This window comes from Rhipicephalus microplus, chromosome 3 (genome assembly GCF_043290135.1).
Source record: "Rhipicephalus microplus isolate Deutch F79 chromosome 3, USDA_Rmic, whole genome shotgun sequence".
In the NCBI taxonomy this organism is placed as follows: Eukaryota; Metazoa; Arthropoda; class Arachnida; order Ixodida; family Ixodidae; genus Rhipicephalus; species Rhipicephalus microplus.
This window is the reverse complement of record NC_134702.1, coordinates 107481058-107495389: the sequence shown is the minus strand read 5'-3', so window position 1 is coordinate 107495389 and position 14332 is coordinate 107481058. Positions and strand designations below refer to the sequence as shown.

The 14332-nt window shown below is 46.7% G+C and overlaps 1 protein-coding gene across 1 annotated transcript; it reads left to right on the top strand.

Annotated features, from left to right (window-relative positions):
• Positions 1-2442: 2442 nt before the first annotated feature.
• Positions 2443-13537, top strand: LOC119184695 (uncharacterized). Its single transcript, XM_075890127.1, has 3 exons — positions 2443-2892; positions 9744-10031; positions 13461-13537. Exons 1-2 carry the CDS (start codon positions 2578-2580, stop codon positions 10008-10010), a joined length of 582 nt encoding a protein of 193 aa, XP_075746242.1. The 5' UTR covers positions 2443-2577; the 3' UTR covers positions 10011-10031; positions 13461-13537.
• The last annotated feature ends 795 nt before the right edge of the window (positions 13538-14332 follow it).

The window sequence follows — 14332 nt, the reverse complement described above, 5'->3', positions numbered from 1 at the left end:
GAGAGATCCCGCTGTAAGTTTTCGTCGGGTCCAAAATGCTCGTGACCTGGCTGTTAAAGCCTTAACGAACAGGGACTCCAGTGCTGACCCACGGATCTGCAGAAAACACTTTCGTGACAAGAGAGAATAATTGGTAGAGACGAAAAGGCAGGGAGGCTAACGAGTCCAGAAAAGCCGGTTCGCTACCGCATACCCGTAAGACGGGAAAATAAATATCGAAAGAGGGAGAAGAAATACTGGGAAGAGAGAGAAACATGGCACATAACAGCACATACCGAAACTGCGCTCAACTACATGTTCATCTCACTCGCGTGGAACGAGACATCACTGCCACAGCCACTTGTTCCATTCAGTTTTGAAGATGATATTCTTTTTTGGGATACTCCAACGCACAATATTGTGGTCGGTATGTCTTTTGGTCCTCCCGTCCAACTATCCAGCCACCTGGCGTAAGTTTAACCTCTCGATCAACGCCCAAGCACTTTGGTCTGGTGACTGCGTTTATACTCACGAGCATCGTCAACCAAAAAGCAAATATTACGCATATTTAAGGCACGACATCAATACTTAAGTGTTAGGCAGTGTGTCTTTTTGTAGATACGTGATTCGCAGGACTAGAGTGTTTATTACGCCGCACTGAGAATGCGACACTATGAATGAAAAATAAGTGGATGTTTCCTGCGCTCCACAAAACAATTCAGCGGCTTTAACTAAAACGACCTGATGTTGCCATTTGCCAGTGGCTATACGTTGTAAAGCATGGCCTCAGAGAATGCAGTGCGTGGCTGTTTTCTTTTTAGCCGTCCCAATCACGCGGAAAGCGCGTGTTTCCAAAGGTGGGCGTGGCCCGCTCTTTTCTTCGCACCGCGGAGCCCTTTCTTTCGGTCGAAAAGGCTGCCGCGCTCTTGGCGAAGCTTCTATGTGGCAAGAAAAAAATGTTTTTTTGCGATTCTATATAGCTTTGTGCTCGTTTGGAAATGTCGGGTCAAGGATTTGATTGATTGATATGTGGGGTTTAACGTCCCAAAACCACCATATGATTATGACAGACGCCGTAGTGGAGGGCTCCAGAAATTTCGACTACCTGGGGCTCTTTAACGTGTACCTAAATCTGAGCACATGGGCCTACAACATTTCCGCCTCCATCAGAAATGCAGCCGTCGCAGCCGGGATTCGATCCCGCGAACTGCGGGTCAGCAGCCGAGTACCTTAGCGACTATACCACAGCGGCGGGGCTATTTTCTTGTCAAATAACCAGGTGAATTGTGCACAAACGCAAGAAGAGTTCTGCTTGATAATGGTGAATGCTTCAATGATCTCACGCGTGTGCTGGTCCGAAGGGCTTCTGGGGACGATGGCCGCATTGAAATTCGGAATACAATGGCATGATTTGCAATGCAGTGCCCAGTTGCTGCCTTGCATCAGCAAGCATTCTAAGCAGTCCATGGTCGAGGTCACTCAAACACATCTCATTATCAAGCAGGGCCATCCAGTTACCTGAGAAGGAAATTGCATGTCTGCTAGTTTAACAGCTTCAAAAGCCTGAAACCTCTAGTCTTCCTTTTATTATGTGCACCACGTTATCATCTCTTGTTTCTCTCGCTTTGGGGGTGTATGATAAGCGAGCGTCAGTGAGGCATGAAAGCGTTGCCAAAAAACAAAGTATCTAGATTGATGGTTGAAAACGGCGCCGAGAAACTGTGCGGTCCTTCAAAGCGTTTTCACAGTGAATGGTAGATGCGCTGTTTGGTGCGTTGGTTTTGGTTTCGCCTGCTAAATTAGCCAGATTTCATCACTCCGCGGTGATTACCATGAGGCCATCTTTGAGAAATTTCGAGGTGGCTATCTACTATGCGTAGGAAGGACTTGTACTCGCCTATTAGACTAGACCGCTTATCTGCACTGGTTAAAACTTAATTGCTTTGGCTTTCATAATCATTACCGGGATTGATGTTCGTGCGCATCTTAAGGTGTCCTCTGCCACTGAAAAGGTAACGCCACAAGCAGCCCGCAGATATTGCTTTTCTGTAATTTTTATTATGTTTGACGCATTTCTTAAAACACACAGCCCCTATACGTACGGCAGATGACTCGGCGCAGTATGTCTTCCCCGCCATACAGTTGTCTCCCCAAACATATTTGCATAAAAAAACATTTCGCGGTCGGAAAAGCACATGTCCTTCACACCACTTGTGATAATTTCTCGCTCAACAGCTGGCAGCATGCTACATAACTCTGCCGTCGCGATATGCACATCGTCTAAACAACCATGCTCCACCAATTGTTCTTGTTCTTTTTTTCTAAAAAAACAAATACTTGAAATAAACCCATCTTCAGCTCTTGGTTTGCTCTGTTTATTTTTTACACAACTCATATCGCTGGCGAAAGCAGCGCCACAGCATTGCGGCGGCAGGTGGCGGACACAGCTCGGTTGGCGGCGCCACAGTGTAGTAGGTATTCTGTGCGGACACGCAATCCGCGTGTGAACCTGCGTTGGGGCAGTTCCCGTAGCTCGTACTCGTCTGGTTATCCGGCCGTAGCGGACAGCTGAGGAGAGCTCACCGTATTTCGGAAAACATGGCGAAACCCGAGTCACTGGGAGAAAATGCCACGTCGAGCACTTCGAGGCAATCGCAGCAGTGCGTTGTCTACTTGTGCCATGCACCGATTCAAAACGCGAATTCCGCTGGCGTGAGCCTGCTGTCGTCGTTCGCTTCAGCATCGCAGCGGGTATGCGGCGATTCGTGGGAGAAGCACTGGCTGGTGGTCTTCGACTACGGCGAAGACGTGGTGCTCGTCTGCGATGCGGACATGGACCACTCGGGGGCACTGACGGGGCGCAAGTATTGGAAGAAGCGGACGGCGGTCTTCAATGGGTCGTACTCGTACAAGGTGAGCATCGCAAGACCGTAATATCGGAGAGCTTTGGAATACTGAATATCAGAGAGCTTCAGAACACCGTGCGCAAAGCTTGCAAGTGTTGCGTGACGCGAGCCAGCAAGAGGCAAGCTGACGACGCAAATGCAAAGCTTTGCATACTCTATATAAAACTCTTCTTTTTATCACTTCTTATCTCACTGCTGTTTGTGTCTCGTCAGCCAACGAGGCAAATACCGAAATTCAGCAGTGGCGTGAATCAAGTTCGTTGCACTTGAAATTGAAAAACGTTACTGCCAACCAATGTATACGTACGACTTCTTGTCAGAACCTCGAATGTTCCCTACAAATGTGAATGCTAAAACGTAGAAGCAGGATATTTGCACATTCTTGTCTCATCGCCAAGACGACACAACTTAAAACGTACATGTGAAGACACAACACAGGCTCTGTGTTGTCTTCACTTGTCCTCGTCTGTTTGAAGCGCTGTTTTTTCTACTTAATCCTACTGCAAAGTATTTTTAAGGGCAACTGACGAACGTTACAGATGTGGTTGTTGTCATCCGTGCAACGACATACGTTAGCATCCGAATTATGGAGCGAAAAAGGCAGTGTTTAAGAGTTGCGGTAGCACTTGAAAGGTTTAGGTTTATTCAGCGTGCTTTCTGTGTTCCTACAAAATTCGGTGCGAAAAGGCGTGTTTTTGCCATACGGTGTTTCCCTTCAAAGCCCAAAGCATTGAAAGTTTTTTTTTTTAATATGCACCTGTATTCTTGTCTTGTTCAAGAAACGATGGGGCACGCTTCATGGAGCTTGAATGATAAGCGTTGAGAGGCGGCCGGGGAATCCCCGTGGTCGAAAAAGCCAGACGTAACATTATACGCCCCTCGTCCGGAGTTCACAGATGAGGGGGAGGCATCGTAGATGAGGCTTGCGGCTAGCTTGGACTATCATCGCACGTGGTGGTCGCACTCTCTTTCGACTCTTCTCGTAACATCAGCCATTCTAGTTTGGATGCCATGGCTGGAAATACAACCCGCGACTGCGCCGTGCATCTGTCAGTCACTTTTTCGCTGCTAAGGTTACGCTGCATGTTCACAAAGGAAGTTCGTGTTTGGTCTTCCAATTGCATGTGGTGCGCGTTACTCTAGCGATTTCATCGTCCGCCTATTCAATTGTGCCTGACTTAGTGCTCTGTTGCACTTTTTGTTGCGAAGTTAATGTTGTATATCGTTAAGGACAGGAGGGTCAAAGCGGCACAAAGTACCGTATTCACGCATGTGGAATGCAAATTTCAGTCGAAGTGTGTGCGCACATTATGCGGTAAATAGACGTGCACGGAGCTAATGGACCAAGCAGTCATATCAAAACTTGCAGAGAACTGTGTGTACTATCTGACAGAAGCAGTATTTCATTGTGAAACGAGTGCTGTTACTTTTTAAGCACAGTTTACAGGCGGGGACACTACGGGGAAGGGGGTCATCGTGCGCGTATTCGAATTTGCGGCAATTTCGATTTCGCGATGACCTTCCTGCGCAGAGCAATCCTGCCGACTGGCCGTCTTCTTGCTCAGCAGATCGGGAAGTCATGTGGAGTGGTCGCAGAGACACGGTTTGCTAACAGTGGAACATCTGTTCGAATTTATAAAACGGAATTTCCCTTTGCCGTTTCTCAGAGCGACGCTTTATTCGGAGAGAAAAGGAAAGTGGCGTAGCGGCTATAGCAGAACGTGACGCTTATGCGCTGAAACATCGCTAGTATTGCACGTAAATCACACCACAAGAAACCGAATTGCCAACCCAGGTGAAGGTATAGCCGATCGGGAGCAGTTCCGAAACTTTACTGGTATCTCTTGGGGTCTGAGCGTTTATTACCTTAACGCTTTGCCGATAGTTGGCGCTTTTAAAAGTCTACCTAAAGCGCAGCTGCGGGGTTTTGGAGCCGTCTAGGCTCCCTGGGAAATGAGACGAGCCTAGAGCAGAACTTTATAACTACAGCCCAAGGTGCTAGGCTAGAAGGGGACGAAGCTATTGAATATATAAGAACAAGGGTGACAGAAAAATTTCAACAAAGAAGTACTTTATGCACCACAATAGACAAAGACGAATCAAGTGGTGCAATGGCTCCATTTTCACAACAAGAGTGGGAAAGGGCTGAGAAAAGGGTTCCTAGTAGTACATCAACAGGCCCAGATGGCATTCCAATTAGGCTGATAAAAACATTAGGTCCGAAGTCTAAGCAGGCTTTGAGAGAGGCAGTGAGTACAGTAATAATTGATGGTGAAGTTCCCTATGGATGAAAACTTAGCAGGATGAGCATGATCTATAAAGGAAAGGGGGACAAAGCTGACATAAACAACTACCGTCCTATAACAGTGACATCAGTGGTCTACAGGCTGGCGATGCAGATTATAAAGGAAAGACTGCAGGCGTGGATAGAGGATGAGGGGGTGCTGGGGGAACTGCAGAATGGGTTTCGGAAACACAGGAGGTTGCAAGACAATCTGTTCTTACTGACGCAGTGCATCGAAATAGCAGAAAAAGAACACAGGCCCCTGTGGCTAGCATTTTTGGATATCAAGGGAGCGTACGATAGCGTGGTTCAAGAGGAATTGTGGGGAATACTGGACACACTAGGCGTGGAACATGTAGTCACTAATCTTTTAAAGGGTGTCTATAAAGGTAACAAGGTAGTTATAAAGTGGGAAAAACAGGTATCCAAGCCTGCAGAGGTAAAACGGGGGCTTAGGCAGGGGTGCCCCCTGTCACCCTTATTATTCATGATGTACCTACGAGGATTAGAGGCAAAATTAGAGGGAAGTGGACTGGGCTTCAACCTCTCTTTAGTCAAACAAGGAAAACTTATATCAGGCACTACCAGCATTAATGTACGCAGATGATATAGTGCTAATGGCCAACAACAATGAAGATTTGCAGAGATTGATGGACATCTGCGGTAATGAGGGAGATAGGTTAGATTTTAGATTCAGTAGGGAAAAATCAGCAGTCATGATTTTCAATGACAACGAAGGTAGTGAGCTTAGAATACAGGAGGTCACGCTAGAGATAACAGATAAATACAAATATCTGGGCGTATGGATAAGCAATGGGACCGAGTATCTGAGGGAACACGAAATATACGTGACGACTAAAGGTAACAGGAATGCAGCAGTCATGAAAAATAGGGCACTGTGGAATTACAATAGGTATGATGTTGTGATAGGAATATGGAAAGGGGTCATGGTTCCTGGGCTGACGTTCAGCAATGCGGTCTTGTGCATGAGATCAGAAGTTCAAGCAAGATTAGAAATTAAGCAACGTGGAATAGGTAGGCTTGCTTTAGGAGCTCACGGGAATACACCAAATCAGGGAGTACAAGGTGATATGGGATGGACATCATTTGAGGGCAGGGAAGCTAGCAGCAAGATAAAATTTGAGAAGCGATTGAGAGAAATGGGGGAAGAGCGTCGGGCTAGGAAGGTTTTCAGCTACTTGTACATGAAGAATGTCGATACAAAACGGAGGAAGCGAACCAGGAAGTTGACTGGTAAATACTTAGAAAACAGCAGGTGGCCAAACCAAAAGGACTATCGGTTAAGAAAAAAGTGAAGGAAACGGAGACTGACATGTGGAGAATGGGCATGATTAAGAAGCCCGCACTAGAGATCTATCGAACTTTTAAGCAGGAAATTGCCAAGGAAAGGATCTATGATAATACTCGGGGTATTTCTCTACTGTTTGAGGCCAGGACGGGAGTACAGCGAACCAAGACATATCGGGCCAAATACGAAGGGGTCGACACAGTATGCAGTGCGTGTGGAGAGGAAGAAGAAACTGCCGAACACTTGATAATGTTCTGTAAAGGGCTTCACCCTATAGTTCAGGATGATGGCGCAGAGTTTTTCAAAGCACTGGGATTTAGGGACAGCGAGGGCAAAATAGACTTTAAGCGGGTAGACTTAACTAGAAGGAGGTTATCTGATTGGTGGCTAAAGTCAAGGCACGAGTGAAAATTAAACCCCTCACTGCGAAGTACGAATCCTCAACTTCAATATTTAAAGGGAAAAAAAAGATAAATGTAATGGTTAGTTCACTAAGTATTACGGCTAGGTGGCGTTAGCCGCCGCCCGATCTAGGGGGTACAGCCACATCTATCCATCCTCAAGCCAGCAGCTTGGATTGAAAACAACGTGTGCCGTCGGGGAATGATGAATTTCAAAATGTGGATGCAAAAAAGCAAAACAAAGCGTCCAAGTTGCTCGGCGACTCTGACAACAGAGGATCTAACCAGTTTCAAACATGTAAAATTTATTGGGAGAACGGACGTGCGGATAAGCTCAACGGGTGAGCGTGCACAAGTTGGCATCAAGCATCGACTTTTTATCGTTCGGAATCTGGAGCTTCACGTCTGCAAAAATCTGCAATATAAACATTAGAGTTATTAGCTTGTAAGTATAGTTTGTTAATGCATGTTACCGGATTATACATGTTTACCGTGTTACCGAAAGGAACGTATTAGAAAAGTGTTTAGCTTTCCATACGTCAGCGCTTACGTTTAGAAGAGTGTAAACTTTTTTCTTGGTGAAACATTTCCATGCGTACGTAAACATTTACTTTACTCTAATAAAGCTTGTTCTTGGCCCAGTGTGTTCGAAATGCTTGAAGGTATAGGTTGCACGAAAAAAAAAAAAAGACATGCTTACTATGGAGGACTCAGGTGATGTCTGGCTGCACATGTGGGATTCTCATGTCTTTTTTGGCGAATGCACACAACCAGAATCGCAGGTACATTATTTTTCAGGTATTTTGAGGGAATAACGGAAGGAAAAGTCAACGAATCCGTAATTATGCCTTTGCAAGGCATTTACACCAGAAGTAAAGTGCACCACATTAAAGAGCAATTGTGTGCTTGCCTGGTACAACTCGGCCCCGCCAGAGGCCACCACCTATCCGCCCTCTCAAAAGCTTTAAGCCATAGAATTTCCTGCGAATACACTAGAGGAAACTCTGGCGATGTCTAAGGGAGCTGCAATTAAAGCATGGTGCATGGGAATGATGGGTAGTGCACAAATTTGTCTAATCTTAATAGTTTTGGCTTTGTTTGGCTTCGTGTAGGTTGGAGCTGCTTTCACCAGACGCGACAATCGGCAAATATTCAGCAGCTTCATATCATCACCATAAGATTTTTCGCTCACCTATTCAAGTTTGGTCACTAAGTTCATGACTGACCATTGTTTTATTCGAAGTAAGAAATTCCACAACAATAAACAAAGCCACCAGAGAGTTTGAAGCCAGCAAGCACGAAGACTATAGGAATTCGTGTACTACCCATCATTCCCATGGTCGCTGAACGACTGCCAAGTCAGAGTTCCCTCTAAAGTCGATTTTAGGAAACTCTGTTTTAGGACCAATGCGCTTACGGCTTCGGTATTCTCGGTCTTCAGAGCTTTGGTAATCCAGATCAAACAACGCATGGTCGTAATTGGTGCTGGCACTGCGGCTTATTGGGACTCAGAGGCTGGAGTCTGCGAAATGTGCATATCACGAGTAGCCACGAGCGTAGATGGATTCGTGAGCTATGGTGGAAACGCAAAACGTATCTGGCGATTAGTTTACGTTCCGTGAAAGCAACTCTACGTTCCATGAAGGCACACATGCGTGTGCACATTCCATCAGGCATCCCGGCTACCTAAAGAAGTATACGTGCAAACTGAAAGCCCCCGCGGCCGATGACCACACTTTTCACCTTTGGGGGGATACTCGGGAAAGCAGGTTGGAAGACCAAGCCAACTTCATATGAATGGGAACTTGAGCTATAGTTGGCGAGTGTTCACCTTTGGCTGATGCGTCTGTTCTACTGATTCGTATTTTTCGTCATCGCCCCGTGGTGCTGCATCAACCAAAGATAAACAAGCTGACTTCTTTAGTGTGCATTTTGAGAACATATCAATTTTCTTTCACATTAGGACATAATCTAAAGATGCGGTATGTTGCGAAGAAGCTTGTTGAGATAATTCTGAGCGCCACCCATTAGGACGATGGAAAAGAATAGAGCAGTAGCCCATAGAAAACATACTGAAAGCGAAGCCTACAACAGACAATTCTGTCTGGCAGAACTTCACGTTGCACTGAACTCTTGCAACCATTCTACTATTCCATGATCTGAAATGTTAAGTGTCAAATAATCAAGCTTCTGAAACAAGCACACACAAACGCACTTTGGTCTTTGTGCCTTGAACAGTTATAGCCCTGTGGGGCAACGAGTCACGTTAACAGGTTACATATTGCGTACAAAAGTGCGGTAACCCGAGTCGGGGATGCTAGAGGCATTTAAAGAGACATGAAAAGTTTATTATATACAGACAAGAGTTCATACTTGAGGACTTCAGGTGACCTATTTAATGTACTTCCTCAAGGTTGTTACTTAGGTCTGTTGGTTTGCTAGTATACCATCTTGGAACAAATGATAGTACGCTAACATGTTACGAGCACGGAGGAAAGACGTTTTTGTCGCGCTATTATACGTTCAATATATGAAGCACACCGACTCTCCTCATCGATCGTTCTGATGTAGGTATACCGTTGCACATAAGCAACGTGTGCACAAGAGACGATGTAAAACACATGTGATGCCAAACATATAGTATGATTGATCGTTGCAGCCCACTATTTTGAAATCAGTTCGGACGGCAGACATTCGCCGTCTCGCGTTACAAGTGCGACACCCGTCGGTCCAACTTTTTATTGTTCTGGAATGAATGAGCTGACACAAGGTATTGCCGCTAGCGTTTCAGCTTTCACCTATTGTCCTTCGTTTTCGCTTTATTCCGCGTTCGCTATATCCGCACTCTTGACTTTTTTTCGTAGAAACGCCTGGGAAAGCACACTATTCCGAAGGCACGCGTCGAGGAGGCCATGCTCGAGATGTGCGACTCGGGCCAGTACCACTTGACGAGGAACAACTGCCAAAAGTGGGCCAAAGAGCTCCTGCGACGGCTCGGAGTGGTGGTGCCTCCGGACGAGCCGGACGCGCAGACCGTGGTCGAGGGTGTCGTCCAGCCGGTCGTCAGCGGCGGCGTACTGCTCGCAGCCTTTGCTGTGGTGAAGTTCATCTTGTTCTGGGGACGCATTTAGGACCAACCAAAACTACTACAGGCACGGTGACGAGTTCTTTCACGGCGTGTTAGCGTTTCACAGCGCATCAAACTAGTATACTGTAGCAAAAAAAAAATCGCAGGGTCAGGTACGCATTCGCCGAAGACAAGATGATGGCGAAGATCATTATTAGATGCGAAGCGTCTTATTAGCCAACTTGATGCGATGGCGTCTCCGCGCCACTACGCATGCGCGTCCCCTCCCTTTTTCTCCTCTCCTACGCTCCCTTTTTCTCGCTTCGCAACGCCGAAGCAGGCAACGCCTGCCAACAAGTTTTTAATAAAAAATGGTCTGCTAGCGCTGCACAATCGTTCACTGGCCACCACGAAGTTAATATATTCTGGCCACCCCGTATATATGCTCCCAAAGCAAGGCTTGGTGGCACTGCGACTCTGGAAAGGAATGACGATAGTTATAGCGCGAGAACAAAACGACGACACAGAGACAAGAAAGACACGAGCGCTTCGCGTCCTTCTCGTCTCTGTGTCGTCGTTTTGTTCTCGCGCTATAACTAAAGTCATGCCATACGAACTAGCCCAAGCTGCCACACTTCTGGACAGGCAGTGTCATTTCTGGCAGAAAAGTGAAAACTGGGGATGTACTTCGCACATTTTTCCCTTCTCTCCGTCGCATTGTGCCGTCTTCCGTGCACGTGCGGGACTGTCGCGCTCCAAGCTGGAATCTCCCAGCTGGACAGGCACTTCGAAAAGCAGACGTATTAAAAGCAGAAAAGTTTGTTAATCACGTTTACATTGTGGAGCTGACAACGATGGTCGAAATAAATTTCCGAAGTCCGCGGCAATGCCGTGTCGATGTAAGCTTCCTTCTATCATACGTTAGATATGCCTAGTCGTCTATACGCTGGGCGAAATGAAGCCAGGCACGCGATGGATGTTCCACGTTGCCGGCAACGAAGAACATTTGATCGTTGTTTTGATGTGCATGCTGGCAGTTGTAGACGCGTATTCTCGGGAACGAAATTTTGTAGCGTGAAAGAAACAAAGATGCCACAGCCATAGCACTAAAAAGACTGATAAGGTTAGTCATGTCCTCCTTCCCCCTGGAGCATCACTGGCTGATTAATCTGCCATGCAGTTAGCTTAGCATAAGCGCTGCGACACAAGTTAAACTGCGCGCCTCATTTTTTTCTTGTTCTTTTTTTTTTCAATTACCACGTCGTGCTTGCCCTCCAATTTTATGAGAATATCGATTGCACAAGTGTACAAAGCCTGCTGCTCAAACGCGGCTCATCGTGAGAGGGTGCCGAATTTCTATCGGGTGTGCGAAGTGCTCGGGCCATTAGCGCGCACGTAAACGCACGCTCGAAGCACTCTGCGAAGCGTGGCACGCAGACACGAAGCGCGCGTGAAAGAAAACCACACATCTCCGAATGCGACGATTCGTGTATAAGTGCCAGTTAGACTCAGCGGCTCGATACCGTCCTAATGAAGAGGCAAAAACAGGAACGCACCAGCAAAGCGATGTCAAGATTTGCTGAAAATGCGCATACGCGTGCCACGTTCGTTCCGGTGCGACGATGCAGCCTTTCCGATGCGTGAATCGCACGCAGTCCTCCTTTGACGATATGCGGAGTTCAATTGAAACCAATCGACAACGCAACGCTAACCAGGTTATGACGTACGCGAGTGTTAACATCCAACAACGACAGCTATGCGTCTCACAAACACAAGGAACCTGAACGCAAAGTTGTTTCAACATACAACCGTAACTGGACTTTCACGATGCGAGATGACAGCGAGCAATGATTACTGCAGTCATTTCATAGGCGCGCCGCGTTACGTACTGGTTTAGGTAGTTGAAATGATTAGTTTCAAGCGATGAATTGAGATAATCAAAACGTACGGCGAGGCAGAGTTAACTCATCATTATTTTTTTCACGGCGGTGATCCACGCTTCTCTTTTTTTCTTTCTTGTACGACTTGTCCGGCAACAGACAGTTTTGCTGTTTGATCGCGTGGACTGCACTGTTGTGGCACACAATACTTTAGAGCTCGCCGACGCTTCTGTGGGGTCGCTTCTGCCATCGCAGGAAGCTAACTTCGAACAGCAAGTATCTCGTTTCAGCGCGCCAGGCTCGCACCGATTCCAGAACGTGTACGGCGAGTGCCGCACGTGCTTCCGCTGTGGTGAAACACTGGATCGCCTGCGGCCCGATTTCCCGGGAGCTTGGCGCCAGAACCGCAGTGCAGTTTTGCCGTCGACCCGCAAACTTGAGGTTTTCGTCGCTATATAAACGCTGGATCTTGACTTCCAAGTTACTGCCGGTGGGAGATTTCTGCTGTGTGTTTTTGAACAATAAAAACTCGCAGCGTGCGCGTTAACTGAAAGCGGACTGCGGGTATCTATGTACGATCGGAGTCTTTCGTCTCTCGTTCCCCGTTAGCAGCGATTGGCACGTTCCAGTAGGAAACATCGATCTATCACTGCGTGCTCAGCGCCTCCCCAGTCTTCTCTCCTTCGCAACGCCGTGATGAGCGCTGCAGTGTAAGCGTCAACGCCCGCTGCTTCGCATCTATACACGTGGTGCCCTTTAGCGATACATGGTGTGATTTTTCTTATCTCAGTTGAAGCGTTTATCTCCCCTCCCCCACCTCCGAGCGCTTTGAGCACTTACTGTATTCTTGCACTGCTTCCAGGATCGAAGACATTGAGTCGAACTTGGTTATGCTCTGCCTTCGAGATTTCACCACTTTGCCAAAGCAGTGATATTATTTGACGGCATTATCACGTACAAGTTCTGGCACTCTGTGACGTCATGGTAACGTCATATGTTGACGTCGCCACATATTTTTTTTTTCTCACTCGTGCCGACGCCGCGAAATGCCGACCGTTTCTGCGTTTGATGAAGAATGTAACGCTTTCGCCTATCTATTTGCCGATTATTACTACACTTACAATTGCTTCTTTCAGAAACGTAATCGATTGCGGGAACAACTTGATACCTCAGGAATGTACTAGGTAAATAGTTGAGCGAACATCGATTGTGGCGTTACTTTTCTTTAAATTTTATGTGTCTAACACTTGTTCATCTACACGTGCCAGGAAATTTCTTTACGACATAATAATGATTCAGATGAAGCGGCTCACACATAAAAAATTGCTGTAGCACTACGTGTCTTCTCAGGAACCTCGCGAACAATGGGAGTCTCGTTGCTTTTACGCTATCTGTAAGGTATATGCAGGTAAATGAATGAACCATGCATGTGAAGGTATGCTGCCCAGCTCTCAGGTTCACCACGTGTTAATATATTCCAGGGCGGATCCGCGTGGCTGATACCAAATAAAAATTTTCTGAACCTTTTTTTCCGTGTTGAGCTAACTGATTTAGCGTGCGCGCATGTATTCCATCATATGTCTTGGGTATGAATACTTTGTTGCTATTTGACCCCGTTCCCCATTTTCTTGCAGATTCCCGGACAAGGACAACTTACAGCAGTGCCTTCCCGTGTTACCTTTCATTAAATAAAAATGTTTCACAATTCCTTCTTGACAAAGGCGTGAAGTAAGTCCTAAGCATGCGTGTTCGTCATTTCCGTTTTTTTCTTCAGCTTTGTGGCGTCGAAGCGAATGTTACTCCGGAAAACGCGTAAACTTTTTGCTCAAGCGACTGACCACCGTCCCGACACTCGAAGTATAACTTCTTAGAGAATGCACTGCATAAATAAGTGAATATTTTTGGCATATCGAGAAGGTGCTCGAGACGTGCTTATATACTGAACGCGTGGCTTTCTGTTGCAGAACGTACCTTTTGTGCTGAATGCGCTTTGTTGTGATACCTGTCGACAACCTATGGTCGTTGTACGTGCTATCAAATAGTCGATAGTGTATTCGCCATCTTGCCTGCCTGGTAAACACACCTTTCCAGCGTAGCCACGCGTTGTTGGGCAGCGAAAGCTCCTACGACATCACAACAACCGATTTTGGTGGCGTATATAGTTGTCCGATGCCGGAATTCGTAACCGCTGTTGTGCACGATGAGAAATGCACTCACAATGGAGTGGCATTCGAAGGAAGGCCCCCTGCATGACAGTCGAGTAATGTACCACAGAGCAGCACCTCTATTTTTCAGTGCCCGCGTGAAGGAGCGAGTTTAAATGGGAAGCGGCCGTCGGTGCTAGTGCGGCGTTTCGCCGCCGGGCGCCGCATTAGGAGTATAGACATGTCACCGCATCGTCCCCCGCACATACGAATGCGTGGCTGCATTCAAAGCTGCTCGATTTTAGATTATATTCGGGTTGTTTAGGGTATAATGTAAACTTGTAAACGAGAATCTCCAAGCA

What these genes read in the sequence shown, in the direction of transcription:
- LOC119184695 (XM_075890127.1), top strand. Translation starts at nt 2,578, where the DNA reads ATGGCGAAACCCGAGTCACTGGGAGAAAATGCCACGTCGAGCACTTCG. An exon ending in ATGGGTCGTACTCGTACAAG is followed by an intron (nt 2,893 to 9,743) that starts GTGAGCATCGCA and finishes TTTTTTTCGTAG; the next exon opens with AAACGCCTGGGAAAGCACAC.